The sequence below is a fragment of the Nycticebus coucang genome, chromosome 5, assembly GCF_027406575.1.
Source record: "Nycticebus coucang isolate mNycCou1 chromosome 5, mNycCou1.pri, whole genome shotgun sequence".
Classification (NCBI taxonomy): domain Eukaryota; kingdom Metazoa; phylum Chordata; class Mammalia; order Primates; family Lorisidae; genus Nycticebus; species Nycticebus coucang.
In genome coordinates, this window is record NC_069784.1 from 28,498,205 (window position 1) to 28,516,163 (window position 17,959).

The 17,959-nt window shown below is 33.1% G+C and overlaps 1 protein-coding gene across 8 annotated transcripts in view; it reads right to left on the reverse strand.

Moving 5' to 3' along the window:
- Nucleotides 1–17,959, reverse strand: part of DPYD (dihydropyrimidine dehydrogenase) — an 883,000-nt gene that overhangs the window by 628,857 nt on the left and 236,184 nt on the right. For all 8 annotated transcript variants that reach the window (XR_008380177.1, XM_053591597.1, XM_053591598.1 and 5 more), the window contains one exon: nucleotides 4,426–4,622. Coding sequence is in view for 7 of the 8 variants with exons in the window: in XM_053591597.1 (XP_053447572.1) it covers nucleotides 4,426–4,622 (197 nt within the window). In the remaining variant the exon portion in view is untranslated. The remainder of the gene's footprint in view (nucleotides 1–4,425; nucleotides 4,623–17,959) is intronic.

Sequence of the window (17,959 nt, forward strand, 5' to 3'; positions counted from 1 at the left end):
ATGAGCACAGGCATTTTGCCTTGTTCACTTTTGTAGCTCTAGTGTCAGTAACAATGGCTAGCACAGAGTTGATGCTCCATGTGTATTGGAGGAGGGAAGGGAAGGGGAGAGTAGAAGAGGGGAGGGGAGGGGAGGAAGCAATGACAAAGTACAAGTAGATACCAGGTCAGGGAGGATTTTCTATGGCAGGCTAGATCCTTTATCTCTTAAGCTCTGAGGAGTTATTGGAAGATTTCAAATAGAAGAATCATACAATCATATTTGGAGTAGGAGAATAGATTTGAAAAGACAAATCAGAAAGCCAAGAGAAACTTGGAGGCTACTGCAAGTGGTACAAAAAGTGAGAAGTAAAGGACATCAATAGGGAGGGGAGAGAGGACATTTTAAAGAGTCTTCACAAAATACAATTGCCAAGATATTGAGTAATCCAATATTGATAATGTCATCCCCTGAGATGGCAAACTCTAAAGAAGAACAGCAACGATATAGTAAAGTTTATGTAGAGATCTCAAAGATTGGAATATATAAATCTGTTGCTCAGGGCACAGAGGTGGGGGAAGATTCAGTCTTTTAAATAATTTGCATATAATTCATTATTGAAACCATGAGAATAAATGAAAATTCCATGGTACGAAAGAGGATAGAAGGACAGAAGATAGCATTTGTAGCATGTTGCGCTTGTGAAAACAAACTTTTCTTCTATCTGTGCTCTTGTAACAGTCTTAGTTTTGAAAGAAATTTCATCTTGTGGCAATCATAATCCTTTAGCAAGTCAGTGGAATGTCATAACATGGCAAAAAAAATCATCTTTCTTCCATGTTCATATTTCTTTCTCATAATGAAATTTATCTATAACAACTCTTCTGCATTATTTTTTTGTTTGTTTTCTCAACGTTTATTAATGCATCTGAGGTGTTAGTCACCAGCTCACTCAGCCAATATTTCCCAAAGGAAGTCTTCGTTGCCTCCAAAGTAGTTGGGAAAAGTCACTTCAGAACTACCTTAAGAGAAAGATGATTCAGAGAGGTGTCATTTAAAAACGGGAGGTGGCATTGGTCCTGGTAGGTCTTTCCTAAAATTGCTTTTGCGTGAAAACATGATTACATTCCTTTCTCACCAGGATTTTATTCCTTTCTCCAGAAACCATAGGACTGATGTGCTGACCTAAAAATATATATTAAACCCAGAACCTCACACAGTATACCCTTCACCTATTGAGGTACTTCAAAGCTGGCTGGCCTGTGTAATGATGGAGCCAGCAACTTTGCTCTTACTACACTGTGTTCTCCCCAATGGGGCCCCACTCTCTCTGACCCATTGGTAGAGATGTGAGTAGCGGGATTCAAAGTCTACCTTTCGTAGGAGACCAATGACTTGGTTCCACTAATCCCTCCTGCCTTGCTTTGTCTGAGCTCCTACCTACCCTAGGTCCTGGAAATCCAGAGGTGGATAAGGCATGGTTGCTACTGTCCAGGAGCTCACAGTCTAGTATCAGAGATAGAATTATACTTAGATGTAATTGTGTATATGTTTGTATAGTTCAAAATTCCTAGTATGTAAATATAATAGACTAAAATAACCACTTTGTTTTTTCTGGAGAGTACTCCATGCCATTTTTTCCTTATGCCTTTACCAGAATCAATAGCTTATATATTAGATATTTTTGGTATTTCTCTGAGATTTCTCCACTGATTTTTTTTTTGAACAAAGATCTTTTGCATTATTTTTAAAGCATGAGTCTCATATTTTGATAGTTTTGCTTCAGTTCACTGTATAGGTATTAGACATCAAATTTGATAACACATTCTCAAAATATTCCCTGTTGCTATAACTGCCTTACTGAGACTCCATTTCTCTACATCGTCAATTGACATGAAATACAATAGGCAAAATAAAAGTACTGTGACATCTGTAATAGCTAAAGCAAAGGATAACCTTGGGCTGATTATTCTACTTACCAAAAGTGTTGTAATTAATATATATTAATTTTTAAGAAAAAGAAAAGAATTAGGAAGTATTATGTACATGCACACCTACAATCTTTTAACACCGTTTTGTTTTAACTTTGTTATTATATAACCCTTTTAACTATTTTAAACTCATGTCCAGAAAAAGAAGCTACAGTTAGAGGAAAGCCAAACTACTGAGTATCTCATAAGTTTGTTGCAGCATCAGAAATAATCAATTGATGGAGTTCAATACAATAGGGATTAAGTCCAGGATATCTTTCACTGACTCTAGTGATTTTTTTTAAAAAGTAGCTGTGATACTAATTCAGTGGGGATAAAAGAATCTGGATGTAAAGAAGAAGGAAAGATAAAACTTGACATCATCTCTTTAAGCAATTAATCTCAAATACAAAGCTAATTTAATCTTTTTACACTACTTTGAAGATACAGGTGAATGAGAGGCAGCTGTAAGTGAGAAAATGAATTAATGGGAAAGTTTTATGGTTCTAATTTTATGGTTCTAAATCCTAGTGTCAGTTTTTATCATCCTGTTACAGTGACACAGACGCCTCTACCATGGGACAGTTCAAATGAGGCTGATTAACCACTTCATGTTGTCTCCAGATACTGGGAAGATGAAAAGGCAAAGGAAAAAATAAATATTTTAAAAAACAACAACAAATACCATATTTGTTCATGAATTCATGGAAGACTTTCCCTCCAGGAAATGATCAGCAAATACATAAAAACACAAATTTAGTAATAATTTATATGATTTAAAAATGCCTCTCATACATTTGAGTTCAGAAAGAGATAAAGAGGTAACAACAATAATTTTCCTACCAAAATAGGCAACACAGAATAATTCATAAATAGGGTTGGTCCCATTTTAAATTTCTTCTGAAAATGTATTTAAGTGGCAAAGAGACTTTTCCTAGTCTACCAGAGTACACAACAATTAAGTTCATATTTTTTAAATTAGTTCAGAGATTCACTGATGTGTATAATTGAAAACAACATATAGTCCTTATACATATGTTGTTAATAGATTGTTTTCCCTAATTAATAAAGCTTTAGTAAAATGACTTTTAAAAGGATAGTCTAAATCCTTCCAGAAAAATAATAAATGATAATTTTACTTTCAAGAAAAATAATTTCACAAAATACATGTACTCTCCTAAAATTGAGAGCAGTGAAATACCAGTAGAGAAGAGTAGTGATTTCTAGACAATCATATTATTTCTGCTTCATATTTGCTCTAAAAGATCTTCCCAGGATATGATACTTTTGCTTGATGATCCAGGAAAATTGCTTACTAATAATGATAGCTTATGTATCAATATTTATGAATAAATATATCAAAATACTTACATGAATAAAACATTGTAGACAATTTTATATTATGTTAGGTTTAACATATGGTCACTTGATCAACATTGAAGTTTATACATTTATTAAGGCATATTTTAGGTGCCATAAAACATTAAAAATTTCACAAATTTTAGTCATAATTTGATTATTTATTCTCTGTGATTATTAAATAAATATTTATTAATTATGAATAGTTCGGTAACATAACAAAATTAAATGCTAAATGTAGAAAAAGATATTCCACATTGTTGTATTTTATAATCCATTATTATTTATATAAGATAAAGTGTATGTAGGGAAAATCAAAATTGATTGAATAATACTATTTGTCTGCCACCCAAATTCTTTCTCATGTTGAAATCAAATGTTTTCAGCAATACCCATGCCCTGCTTATAATAAGCTTTATATTTTTATAATGATGACAGTAACATATGTCCCATATAGAGTTTCATATTTAAATGCACATATACATTCTGATTTCAATGCATGGGAATAAAACAACTATGTTACTGAATCCCAGTTTATAATAATCATGCCAGATAATACCAAATATTGATAAAGTAATAAACACTACATAAATGTATACAACATTTCTAGTGAATGATGACAAAATTGTTATCATTTGCAAGACTCAGAAACTATAAGTTGAAAATATGTGAGCATGTCTCTACAGACAACAAAATGAATATCCAATGGTCTATGGAGGTAGCTAGTCCCCATCTCAAATATCCATGTTTTTCAAATATACCTCCATTAAAGCAAAGACTCACTGGGATAAAACAATTTTTAATTGATTTAATTAATTTAATTAATTTAATTGATTTAATTTTTAATTGATTGATTCCTATAAACAAAAAATATTTTGTTAAGAATTGTCTTAAATTCATAAATCTAGACAGATAGAATTTTAAATAAATATTACCTAAAGCCAACTGTGAAATTTAAAGTGAATAATATAATCAAAATTTGAGCATTTGATAAAAGAACATTTAAAATACCATCTCTGAGCCTGAAGTTTCTATATGAATCTGAACCAACAGTATTCATAATTGTTTTATCCCATCACTTTTGACCCTATAAACATGAAACAAGTGTAGGCATTACCTTAAACCACCAACATATTCTTGTTTTTCAAATATAGTGATGTCAGAGTAACCTAATCGAGCCAAAAAGGAAGCACAACTAATACTTGCAGGCCCAGCACCAAAAAGTGCAATCTTTGCAGAATAGGCTTCAGACATTTTTTCTGGGAGAGGCAGAGAAGGATTTCTGATCTGCGGGATATTCATTGCTTTGAATACCTATGGAGAAATCAATTGCCATGGTTATAATTTTAAACTTTTATATCCTCAAACATATTTTTAATGCTTCAAATGCATTAATGTTTTAAATAGCAATGAGTAGTTCATTTTTAGTATTAATAAAACAGAAGTTGTATTGTGTCAAGTAGATGAAGATTTATGGATGATTGTCAGTCTTCAAAATTCTTTTCTAGAGTCACACCTGCTCTGGGAAGCATTCCTGACTCACTTTCCCTACTCTCACCTGAAGGTAAGCAAAGTGCTCTGGAGGTAAGCAAAGTGCTCCTTCTCTGAGCAGTGTGTCTCCAACATACTTACTTACCATCATACCTGCACATGCTATGGTTCCACATAGTAGAATGTTACTTCTTTGGTTCAGGAAATATGTTATATATAAACAGATTACCAGCTGTTAGCACTACCCTGACACATAATTGACATTCGGTAAATAATTTCTTGATGTTGGCTCATGGCCTTTATAAATTAACTTTTAAAGGACATTTTAAAATCTAGTTGAAGTACTAGAAGGGTACTAAACAGTCCAGACTTGGAAGGCCTAAGATCTTAGAAGGGAACTACAGAGAAGTATAGTCACCTTTGCCCTGACAGCACTTCATAGCAAAGAGTGGAAGGTTAAGAATCTTAAAGAAGACTACCACTCAGAAGAAGAGACGCAAAGTTTCAGAAATGTAGTAGGCTAGAGACATAGAGTAATACAAGATGAAGAAAAATGAGCTTATTACTTAAGCTACATAGGACAAAAATCTAAGGATCTAAACGAGGGGTGTCCAGTATTTTTTGCCTCTGCGACACACTGGAAAAATAAGAATTGTCTTGGGCCACACATTAAATATACAAACACTAACAAAGAAGAAAGCTGATTACAAAAATAACAAAAAAAGAAAGAGGTCTGTGCATACTTTTCCATGATGTCCAATACCTCAGATAAGCAAAAAAAGTCCTTACAAAACCAGCACATGGCTGGCACCATTGATCTTGATGGACACCATTGATCTAAACAGAAAGCATCTGTAAGGCAGAGAATAGTAATGTAAAAATGGGGTGCCAGGAGGCTAAAGAATTAAGAGCCCTAGTAAACACCCCAGCATACAGCTGAAACTTCTGGAGGACTATATACTGTAAGTGGAGTAAACAGGAAGTAAATATTATGTAATAATCATCCCAGACCTAAGTCACCCTCAGATTTGAATGAAGGTGACTCTACCTATCTACCAAATGATAGGCTAAACTTTCTGTAAAGGATAATAAGTCAACCACCGTATCTTCAAATTTTCATATGTAATGCCTGGTCTTTGATCAACAAGTCTAGAGGCTAATAAGGAAAAAAGAAAAAACTATACTAAAAAAGCAGAAAAAATATATAACATAAAGTATAGCTATCAAACAAACTTTAGAATAACTAAAATTAATATGTTACACATGAATGTAGATTTTATCACGAACCTGGAATTTGTTAAAAATAAAATTATATATGAGAAAAAAGTACAAAACTGAAATTAAAAATTAAATAAATGTACTTAATTAAAAATTAAATAAACGTATTTAATAACAGATGTTTAGTCAGTAAAAATTATCTGGGCTGAAGAAGAAAAGAAAATACAGGAAAGAACATAATAGCTAAAAGACAACATAAAGAAATCTAATATAGGCATAATTTCACTCTCTAAGACTCCTTTAAAGAAAGCAAGAATAGGATAGAAACACTATTTGAAGAAATGTGTCAAAAATTTCTTCAAATTAATGAAAGACATAAAAGGATAGATTTAAGAGTTTCTTCAACAAGATAAAATATAAGGAAAAAACATACATCAAAAAATGATGTCATTTATGGACATCACAGTAAAATTGCTAAAAATCAGAATAAGAAAAATAAGGCACAGAAACAAGCAAAGATAAAGACAACAATTTCACTGAGCAACAACAAGGCTAACACCTTCTCTCTAAAAAGTAATGATGGAAGGCAGGAGACAATAAATAGTATCTTTCAAACATTGAAAGAAAATGTCTGTTCTACCCAGAATTCTATTCAGAAGGAAAAGTCCATCAAATGAGAAGGTGGAATAAAGGTATTTGCAGAGAGACTATTGGCAGCAAAAAACAGAATTAATTACCAAAGAATACTAAAAAAGGTTCCTCCACAAGAAGAAATTATCCCAGATGAAAACACACAAATGCAGAAAAATGTAAAGATCATTGAAAATAATAACGATATAGGTAAATATAAATAAATATTGACTGTAAAAAATAATGGCATGTGCAGCTGAAAAAAAATAAAAACTAAAAAGCATGATACAAGAAATAAAAGGTTAAACAGTTAACATATACTAGACCATAGCATTGCCAAGGAAGTGGTAAAAATACTCATGTTTATTAAGAGTACTATCAGGTAAGGGTATACCTTATATTTACACAAAACTACTAAAACAATAGTAAAAAATAATATATAACTAGCTAATTGGAGAGAAGTGAAATTTGAAAACATATTTTATTCAAAAAAAAGTGAGAGAAAATTAATGTAAATAATTGAGGTGTTAGACAACCAAAAAATAAAAAGATGATTAATAAAAACACAAACATAAGTACTTACATTAAATGTAAATGGACTAAAATTCCTATTAAAAGGAAAAAGTTGTGAAAGATAAGTTAAAGAGTAAAGGAAGTTATACCATGCCAACACTAAATAAAACAGAGAAGGTGATGAATACCACTATCAAACATAGTAGGCCTTAAGTCAAGATGTATTACTAAAGTTAAAGAACATTTCATAGTAATAAAAAGGACACTGTACCAATAACATTTTACCATTTTACATCTATAGGCACTAAATCTAATTTTAAATATACAAAGAGAAATTGACAAAACTGAAAATAGAGTAATACACCAAAGCGTTCTCACTATTCTCCTTTTACTTTACTTTCAACTGAAGAGGCCTATTAACAAATTAATATTATAGGTACATAATCTTTAATGTATTAGTTCACTGAGTTACTTGCACTTCATTAGTCTAAACAATACCTTCTCTTCTTGTAAAAATCCAGGCAGAGATTAAGAGATACAGTTGTAAGTTTTCTTGGGAGTGAGAAATAAAGGAGACAGAACTCTATTTTTCTTGACTCATTCCATATACATCACCAACTACTCTGAATAAAGTCTGCCATTCAAAATAAATGAGGAATATCTAAGTGATCCCATTTAAAAATGAAAGATGATATTTTAAAGAAGTATTACAAGGCCCAATTACTCAGTCTGAGTTAAAGGGCCCTCATAAATGTTCCCTTAACATTTTGTCATTTTTATCCTAATATTTTATCACATTTTACTAGGTTATTTATGTTTCCTTCCCTAGACCATAAGATCTTTAAGGACAGACACCATCTTCGAATTCATCTTTGAATTTCCTATGTTTTTATATACAATGTGTTTAACGAAGCATTTAAACTACATTGGTAATAAAAATATATCTTATTCCTGGCTACAATTTGTATGATCTATAAATTATACAGACAGGTATACATTGCTATCCTTCCCTGCACTATCCAAATAGTGCAGATTTTCTTTCATATTATTTTTGTGAGAACACATATTTTCACCTTTTATTTCTTTCTAAGTAATAAGGTAGCAAATTCCAACTCTATATTAATAAACAATTTTATTGAACCATTATTGAAATCTATTTATTATATTACTCCAAAGTAATATTTTACATACTTTTCATAAAGATATTTAAAACATATAATTAACATGATCAGAGAGAATTACAACTAATTTCATTAAATAGTATTAAATAAATCTAATTTGTTTCACATTCAGTTGAATACTCAGTTTTGAGAACTATTACACAACTTAAATATCTAATGTTAGAATTTTCTAGTATTTATGTATTAATATTGCATTTTAATAAAGTTTAGAAGTCAACAATAATATGATTTCTTTTTTTGCAGTTTTTGGCAGGGGCTGGGTTTGAATCCGCCACCTCCAGCATATGGGGCCGGTGCTCTATTCCTTTGAGCCATAGGCGCTGCCCAATAATATAATTTTTTAAAAAAGGAATCATTTATTGTTAACCTTTTTTTTAATAGAAGAGGACTTAATGTGACTACTTAATGTTTTTTCAGGCTAAAAAAAATGTTATAATGTGAAGTTAGGGAGTGATAATCAAGGAGAATAGGATTTGTGAAATGTCTGCCTTGTATTCACTCAGCAGCAAGAAGGGGTAGTTTAGAGACATCAAGCATATCTGACCCACATCCTAACTAATGGTATTCAAATAATGTAGTAATCATCCATTAACATACAATATGAAAACATTTTTAACTAAGGATATTTTAATATTCTTGAAAACAACCTTTTATCATTCTTTTAAAAAAAACTATCAAATGCAAATATTGAATTTTAAAAACATGCTTATTGAATCCCAACATAGACTTGAAGGCTCTCAGGGAGCTGAAGAAAGGAGAGCAAGCACATTCTTCAGAACACAAAGCATCATGGACACACACTAAACTGTAAAGGTTAACCCCTGGTTTGGGGAACCCCAGCTCTTGTAGCTTATGAATTGTTCAACACCTACTCAAGACATTACTGTGCTCAAAACACTCATCTATGAATTGGATTCTTTGGCCTGTTTCGTTCTCCTCTGTGTGGTGGTGATGTTTTTTGGGGAGGGCAGGGGGAGAACACCTTATTCCACAAGGTAATTTCACAACATCTATCATTGAAAGTAGACTGCTTGCAGTTGAGTTTTAACTTCCATTATTCTCATGGTATTTGGTATTAAGCACGTCTTTTAAAACTTCCATACCTAAGTCTCCTCAATTGTAAAGGAGGGTAAAATATATATCTCATAAGGCTACTATAAGGAATAAATTAGCTAATACATGTAAAGCACTTTGGAAAAGTGCTTAGCCATATAGCAAATGTAAATTATGTGTCAGTTCACCTACCGAACAAATTGCATGAGACAGAGTACTTGTATACCTAAATTCATACTAACAGGGGACCCATCAACCACATGTAGTTATTCACATTTAAATCATAATTAATTAAATTAAATTAAAAATTCAGTTCCTCAGCAGCACTAGCCCTATTCCGTGTGCTCTATAACTACAAGTACCAGTGGGTAATGTATTATAGAATATTTTCAACACATAGAAATTAGAATTTCTAACATATAAAATTGCTATAAATAATCTCAAGAGCATAGATAATGTGAAAATGAAGCAAATAATTAGGAAGATTTGTTACATTTGTTTTTTTTTTTTGTAGAGACAGAGTCTCACGGTACCGCCCTCGGGTAGAGTGCTGTGGCGTCACACGGCTCACAGCAACCTCTAACTCTTGGGCTTACGCGATTCTCCTGCCTCAGCCTCCCGAGCAGCTGGGACTACAGGTGCCCGCCACAACACCCGGCTATTTTTCTGTTGCAGTTTGGCCAGGGCTAGGGTTTGAACCCACCACCCTCGGCATATGGGGCCGGCGCCCCACTCACTGAGCCACAGGCACCGCCCGTTGTGATTTTTATGATTACAAATTCATAAAATTGTTTCATAATAGCTATGCTTTACAACTATTTCACAAAACTCATACAAATTTAATCTGCACACTAGAGCTGGTGCAAACCATCTGCAGGACACTATTGTACTTAGGCAATACGCAAGGGCACATCCAATGTTTGTTTCAAAGCTAAGATACTTCCTCTTGAGCCACAAACTTCAAGTTACATTTTCCAACTTTCCAAGGAAGTGAAGGAATAAGAGGCCTCCTATTCTTTAAAAAAAAAGAACATTTGACTCTTTATCAGCTAAAATACACATGATGGATTTACTTCAGTGGCTCTTAGCCTTCCTAATGCCTCCTCTTGCTGCGACCCTTTAATACAAATTCCTCCTATTGTGGTGGCCCCCGACCATAAAATTATTTTTGTTGCTACTTCATAAGTGTAATTTTCTACTATTATGAATTGTAATGTAAATATCTGATATACAGGATGTATTTTCATTGTTACAAAGGGGTTGCGACCCACAGGTTGAGAACCGCTGTTTTATATGGTACATGTTACGCTTCCATAAATGTAGCCTGATTCTGACAAAATGAGGGAAAAATTGGCTAGCCAAGTAAATAGCTCCACAAATACTAGGTGTGGGGGACAAATAGAGGGGTCAAGTTGAGAGACTTATATTTATCTAAATACTTTATAAAACTACAAGAAGGGAAATCATTTATAATGTTGAAATTGGGATTTATTTATTTATTTATTTTTTTGAGATAGAGTCTCACTTTACTGCCCTCAGTAGAGTGCAATGAAATCACAGCTCATAGCAACCTCAAACTCTTGGGCTTAAGTGATTCTCTTGTCTCTGCCTTCCAATTAGCTGAGACTACAGGTGCCTGCCACAACATCTGGCTATTTTTAGAGATGGGGTCTCACTCTGCTCAGACTGGTCTCAAACTCATGATCTTAAGCAATCCACCCACCTTAGCCTCCCAGAGTGCTGGGATTACAGGTGTGAACCACCACGCCTGACCTTTATTTCAAAAGTAAATTAAAATAACTAATAAACACTAAACTATGTATAAAATGAGTCTTGGGATTTTTTTCCTAGACTGCCAATCAATAGATAATGTCAGTATAAAAAAAAAAAAAGGTGGCAATGTGATGGAAAACATAGCATGACCCCATTTTATCACAAAACTTATTGAATTGAAAAAAACTATAAAATTATAAAATGACCCTAATTAGTAATGTAGCATGCTAGTCATTCTTTTTTAAAACTATGCTGGTCTTCAGATAAATGTAACCTAAAATTACAAATAAATTATGTCCAAAAAACAAAATAGTTCCCTATTGTAATGTAACAAAAATAACCCAAGAAAATTAAGCTTTTTTGGTGTGAGAGACCCCTTTCTTCTTTCTTTTAAACAAATTGCAGCTGTCCATCATTGATTAATTTTCTAACATTTAATTTTTTTCTAAGTTGAAGATTCAACTATCAAGAACTATATAATATAAGAAACCAATTGGTTAATCAGTATGACAGATAGCGACTCCAACATGAAAAGATGCAGAAGTATACCCAATATGTATTTCTGCACAATAGTAAGGCTTATATTAATTAAACACATGTGCCAGGCTTCATGGTAAATCTCTATCATTTAGTTTTCAACTACCATTTTATAGAAGCACAATCTCTCCCAGATGATAAAACTATAGTGAATATTTTTCCAAAAGCCGTTTTGACTTCAGAACCCAAACTTTAAACTTTGCTATTATCAAATGTTTATGGTGATTCACACTAGAAAATTCATTACATACCCATAACATTTCAGTAAGAAATGTGTAACTGCAAAAAAATTACATATATTTATTCTTTCTAACACATTCAAAATATATTCCACTAGAATATATTCTAATAACAACAGTTGGTTGTTATACATAATAAATAAATTTTATAATCCAACCATTGTTCATGAAGTCCTTTCAAAACATGGCACACATCAGATTTCCCACCATTCTGTCCTGCCACCTAAGAAACCAACGTGCATTAAGAGAATCAATCTTATGATCAATCAAAATAATTTATTCAGGCCAGGCATCGTAGCTCACACCTGTAATCCTAGCACTCTGGGAGGCCGAGGCGGGTGGATTGCCCTGAGCTCAAAGTTTCAACACCAGCCTGAGCCAGACTAAGACCCCGTCTCTACCAAAAAAAGGGTGGACGTTGTGGAGGGCGCACCTATAATCCCAGCTACGTGGGAGGCTGAGGCAAGAGAATCGCTTAAGACCAAGAGTGTGAGAGGCTGCTGTGCACTATGAGGCCACAATACTCTACTGAGAGTCACAAAGTGAGACTCCATCTCAATAAAAAAGTAAAAAATAATCATTTATTCACATATACTTTTTAAATAGACATCATTCATTAGAGGAGTTTTAGGTTCACAGCATCATTGAGCAGAATTTATGAAGTTGTCCCACATATGAATAGCCTTTCCCATTATCAATATTCCTTGCAGAATGGCACATTTCTTACAATTGATGAATCTATATTAACATCATTGTTGCCCAGAGTTCATAGTTTACATCAGGACTTGCTCTTGGCGTTATACATTCCACGGGTGTAGACAAATGCATAATGATATGCTTCCACCATGACTGCAGCATACAGTCATTTCACTGCCCTAAAAATCTCCGAACTCCGCCTGTTCATCCTCACCTTCCCCTTCCCCCGGGCAACCACTTATCCTTTCATCATCTCTGTAGTTTGGCTTTTCCAGAATGTCATAGATTTGAAATCATATAATATGTAACTTTTTCAGATTGGCTTCTTCTATTTAGTGATACGTATTTAAATTTCCTCCATTTCTCTCCGTGACTTGATAGTTCATTTCTTGTTAGGGCTGGATGATATTCAATTATCTGGATATACTATAATTTATCCATTCATTGACTAAAGAATATCTTGGTGGCTTTAAGTTTGGGCAATTATGAATAAAGCGACAATAAAGATATATGTGCAAGTTTTTGTGTGAACATAAATTTTCAACTTTTGGGGGTAACAAGGTGCATGATTTTTGGATCATAGGGTTTGAGGACATTTAATTTTCTAAGAATCTGTCAAACTATCCTCCAGAGTTGTACCATTTTGCATTCCTACCAGCAAGGAATGAGACTCCTCTCACGCCACAGCTTCTCAGCACTTGGTGTCCTCAGCATTCTGCATTTTGGTTATTTGGTCTCGTCTGAATGTTTGTGCCATCCCAAAATTCCTATGTTGAAACCTTATCACTCACATTAGGATATGAGTGTCTTTGGAAGGTGATTAGGTCACAAGAGCCTTCAGAGATGATTAGGTCAGGAACTGGATTGTGGCTTTATAAAAGTGGCCCCAGGGAACTAACTTGCCCCACCTACCTAGAAGACAGACTAAGAAGGCTCCATCATTGACCAAAAGCAGACCCTCAACAGACACCAAGTCTACTCACACCTTGATCTTGGAATTCCCAGCATCCAGACTGTGAAAAATAAATTTTGCTGTTTACGAGCCACCCAGTTTATGGTATTTTGTTATAGCAGCCTGAATAGAATAAGGCACCACTCTAAAGGGGTTATCTGATTGGTTTTAATTTGCATTACCTTGATGCCATATGATATGTATCATCTTTTCAGATACTTATTTCCCATCTGTATAGCTTCCTTGGTGAAATATCTGTTGAGGTCTTCATCCTATTTTTTAATTAGGTTGTTTGCTTTCATACCTTTGGATTTGAAAAGAATCCTTTATATGTTATAGATAACCTTTATGTTATCGGATGTGTCATTTGCAAAAATATTCTCCCAGTGTATGTCTTAACTTTTCACTCCCTTGACAGTGTTATGCAGAACAGAAGGTTTTATTCATATTTTCATTCATGTACTAGTTTAGAGATGGTGTCTTGCTATGTTGTCTAGACTGGTCTTAACTTTGGGACTCAAGTGATCCTCTTGCCTCAGCTTCCTGGGTAGTTGGGACTACACGCATGTGCTACAGCTCCTGGCATAAAGTCCAGCTTATCTATAGTTTCTTTCATGGATTGTTCCTCTGGTGGTGTATCTAAAAATTCATTGCCAAAAAAGAAGGTCATCTAGATTTTCTTCTATGTTATATTCTAAGAGTTTATAGTTTTAAATTTTAAATTTAGGTTTATAGTGCATTGTGAATTAAAATCTTTGTGAAAGTGCAAGATCTATCTAGATTGATTTTTTGGCATATGAAAGTCTAGAGGTTCAACTGTCATTTGCTAAAAAGACTGTCCTTTCTGCGTTGTATTGTCTTTCCTCTTTTGTCAAGATAAGTTAACTATATTTATATGAGTCTATTTCTGGGGTCTCTATTTTATTCCAATGATGTATTTGTCCTTTCTTTCAACAATACCACAGTCTTGATCCTGCAGCAAGTCTAGAAGGCAGGGAGTGTCAATCTTACAACTCTGTTGCCCAATGTTGTATTGGATATCTGGGGCTTCTGCCTCTCCATACACATTTTGGAATTAGTTTGTCAACTGAAATTTTCATTAGGATTGCACTGAATCTACACCTATAATTGGGAAGAACTGACATCTTGACAATATTGAGTCTTCCTATCAGAAACATGGAAAATGTCTTCATTTATTTAGATATTCTCTGATTTCTTTCATCACAGTTTAGTAGTTTTTTTATATAGATCTTATATATATTTTGCCAAAGTATTTATAAATAAGTATGTCATTCTATGGGTACAATTGTAATTCATATGTTTTTAATTTCAAACTATAATTGTTAATTTCTCTTTCAAAGGAAAATCATTGAATTTTATATATTAACTTTATATCCTACAAATTTACTATAATTGTTTATTAATTCCAGGAGTTTTCTACGGAATTTTTAGGATTTTCTACACAGATAATCACAAGCAACAATAGTTATATCTCTACTTCCCATATCTCAGTATCTCTCCCTTTCTTATCTTATTGTTGTATTTATATCCTTTTTAGGAATTCCCTTCCCTACAAATTTTTGAGCACTTGGACTATTTTAAGATTCTTTAGCTTATTTCATCAGTAGTAACTAAAAAAAAAAAAAATTATAGAGCTCTACAATATAATAATCACTGTGTGGAAAAAATAACGCAAAACCTTAAAACTAGCCCTTAAAAATTATTAGAGGGTTTATAGTAAGTTTACTACTGTGGATTAGGTCCAGGTACCAATAACCGAGTAATTTTTATTTGCTAGGTACTTTGCTACACACTGTATATAATTTTTGTTTATTTATTTATTTTTTTAGTTAACCTTCTAGCAATGTGATTTGACTCTGAAAAATTTACGAACTAGTCAAAAAGGTTACTTTCCAATCTGTAATCCCAGGTCACAATAAAGTTCTACCACATAGTACAGACCAACATTCTGAACAATTTAAAAATTCCTGAACTCCAGGGCTATGCTTCACACATTGGTAAAATGCGCCAAACAAGACAGTTCTATCTCAGTAATAATGAAGGAGTTATTTACAACAGAATATTCTTCTCTTGGAACGTTCTGAAATAAATTTCCTTACATAATCAACCTGTGATTTCTGACCTCTTATTCCTCTGGTAAGTGCATTTATTTCTTCCCTTCACATTGACTTTACTAGCATTTTCCACATAATTTTTACACTATTTTTGAGCAAGGGGGAGATTATTTTGATTTTTATAATGGAAAGATTGAGACACAGAGAGGAGCTGAGGGATTTTCCCTGTGGCCTCCTCACATTCCAGAAACAGAAATGGTATTAATTTTCTAATCATTATATATTAGTCTATAATGAAAAAGGACATAATTTTATAAATGCAAGGATATTTTCTCAATTTAATCTTCCTTACTTCCTAAAATAACATAAAAAAAATGAATGTCTGATATCTAAAATTCTTCCTCAATTACTCTGCTTGTTCTTACTTATGAAGCTATAACAAATATGAACTATACAGAAAATCCAAGAAAAAAATATTCTTGGACATTTCAGAATATCTTTATTAATTGAAGGATGAATTGCCAAAAGATGGTTTCATTCTGCATACCTCATAAGATATTTACATTAAAGCACATATATAACTTGATCTCATTATAAAGTAAAAATGGTTTCTGAAAATCTCCAAAGGAATATTATTTCATTACTGTAGATCCAAGAGAAAGCTTAATAAAGATAATATATTAGTTTTCATTTTGCTGGTTTTAATTTCTTGAGTTATTTAATTAATGAGATGAAATTCATTTACCTTTGAGAAGTTTAAATGGAGAAAGATTGCTTATTACTTACTTTATAATTAATTTGGAAGAGAAAAATAAATAATGATATAGAGAATAAATCTCTTAAATATGCAATATTTATAAACTTGTGTACACATTACTATGTTGCCTTACTTAAAATTTATGAGTGGAACCAACCAGAATCAGAGGTTTTCTGCACATTTATTAGTCACCAGTTGTGACCTAGGACATGGTTAGTTTTGATAAACATTGCACAAATGAATGACAAGATGCACTAACATTGTATTAGTTGGGTTAAAAAAAGCTCTAAAGATGTCCTAAATCAATCTAATAAGCTTTACTCAAATTAACCTACTTATTTTTTCTCATCCAAAATATCTTTGTCAGTATTATGTAACATTTATTTCCATCTTTATTTTCAACATGTCAGAAAAAGTTGTTATTACTCTCTAGTCAATATTTAATTATATTTACTGACACGTTTGAATTTTTAAATTTTTTGCTCATCATTTTTTCTTCTCTTTTTCATTTCAAGTTTGTTTCTTTCATTCTAATGACAGCTCTTCCCGATTCTTATAAAAAGGAGAATGTTAAACCATTTTAGATATAAAATATCTGAAAATGCCTTTATGGATGGCCTCACTGTCGGGTTGAATTTCTCAGATCATTTTTTCTTTTAGTTCTGAAATGTGTGCCTTTATCCAAGTCCAAACCTAAACTTTTCTATTGCTTCATCACAGCAAATATTTCCACCAAACTACTTTTATATTAAACTCACTAGGATTTTTTCCCTATCATTTTATATTATTTTTATGGATATTATTTTATGCCTGTTATTTTTAAAGGCCTTATTATAGCACAATTTGAGTTTTATTGCGATGAAGTTATGTCCCAGCAGTTTAGTCTTTTGATTATCACTGATAGATTTGCTGTTCTAGTAAGGTCTCTAACTTTTTATTTCAGATTGTACTGACTGACATGTTTTTATCTTTCTTTGCACTCCTCTTCTTGTTTTTAGCATCTATGGCCTCCACTCAACTACACTCCTGCCTCTCTTCTACTGCAGACTTCGGTCCCTTAAGGAAAGTCCAGGGCTATAGCCCAGGGGACATTACCACCATCACAGAAGCAAGTTACCGTGGCTCTCACGGCATACCCAAAGCACTGGCTGCACAGCTTTCTCTGTATCCTTGTGCAGCTATATAAGCCCTAGCTTTGTACGTTATTGAACCAATTTGTATACCTTTCTCCTAAGTATAGGCGAGTCCAAGCCTCTACCATGCAAGACATCATTAGTACTCATTACCCCAGACCAGTCAACTGTCCCCCCAGCAGGCCCTGATTATTAATGCAGAGACTGGTACAGAGTGAGCAAAGCTCACCGTTTACAGTGAATATTCCCATACCTTTTATAGACCCCACAGGCATTTATCTTCCTTTCTAGTTCAGCTTATGATATTTTTCTGTGTTATTAAATTTTATTTATCACTATTCTTTAGAGCAAAATGGGTGGCTTAAATTTTACCTCATAGCATGATGCCTTTTGCAAGTGATTC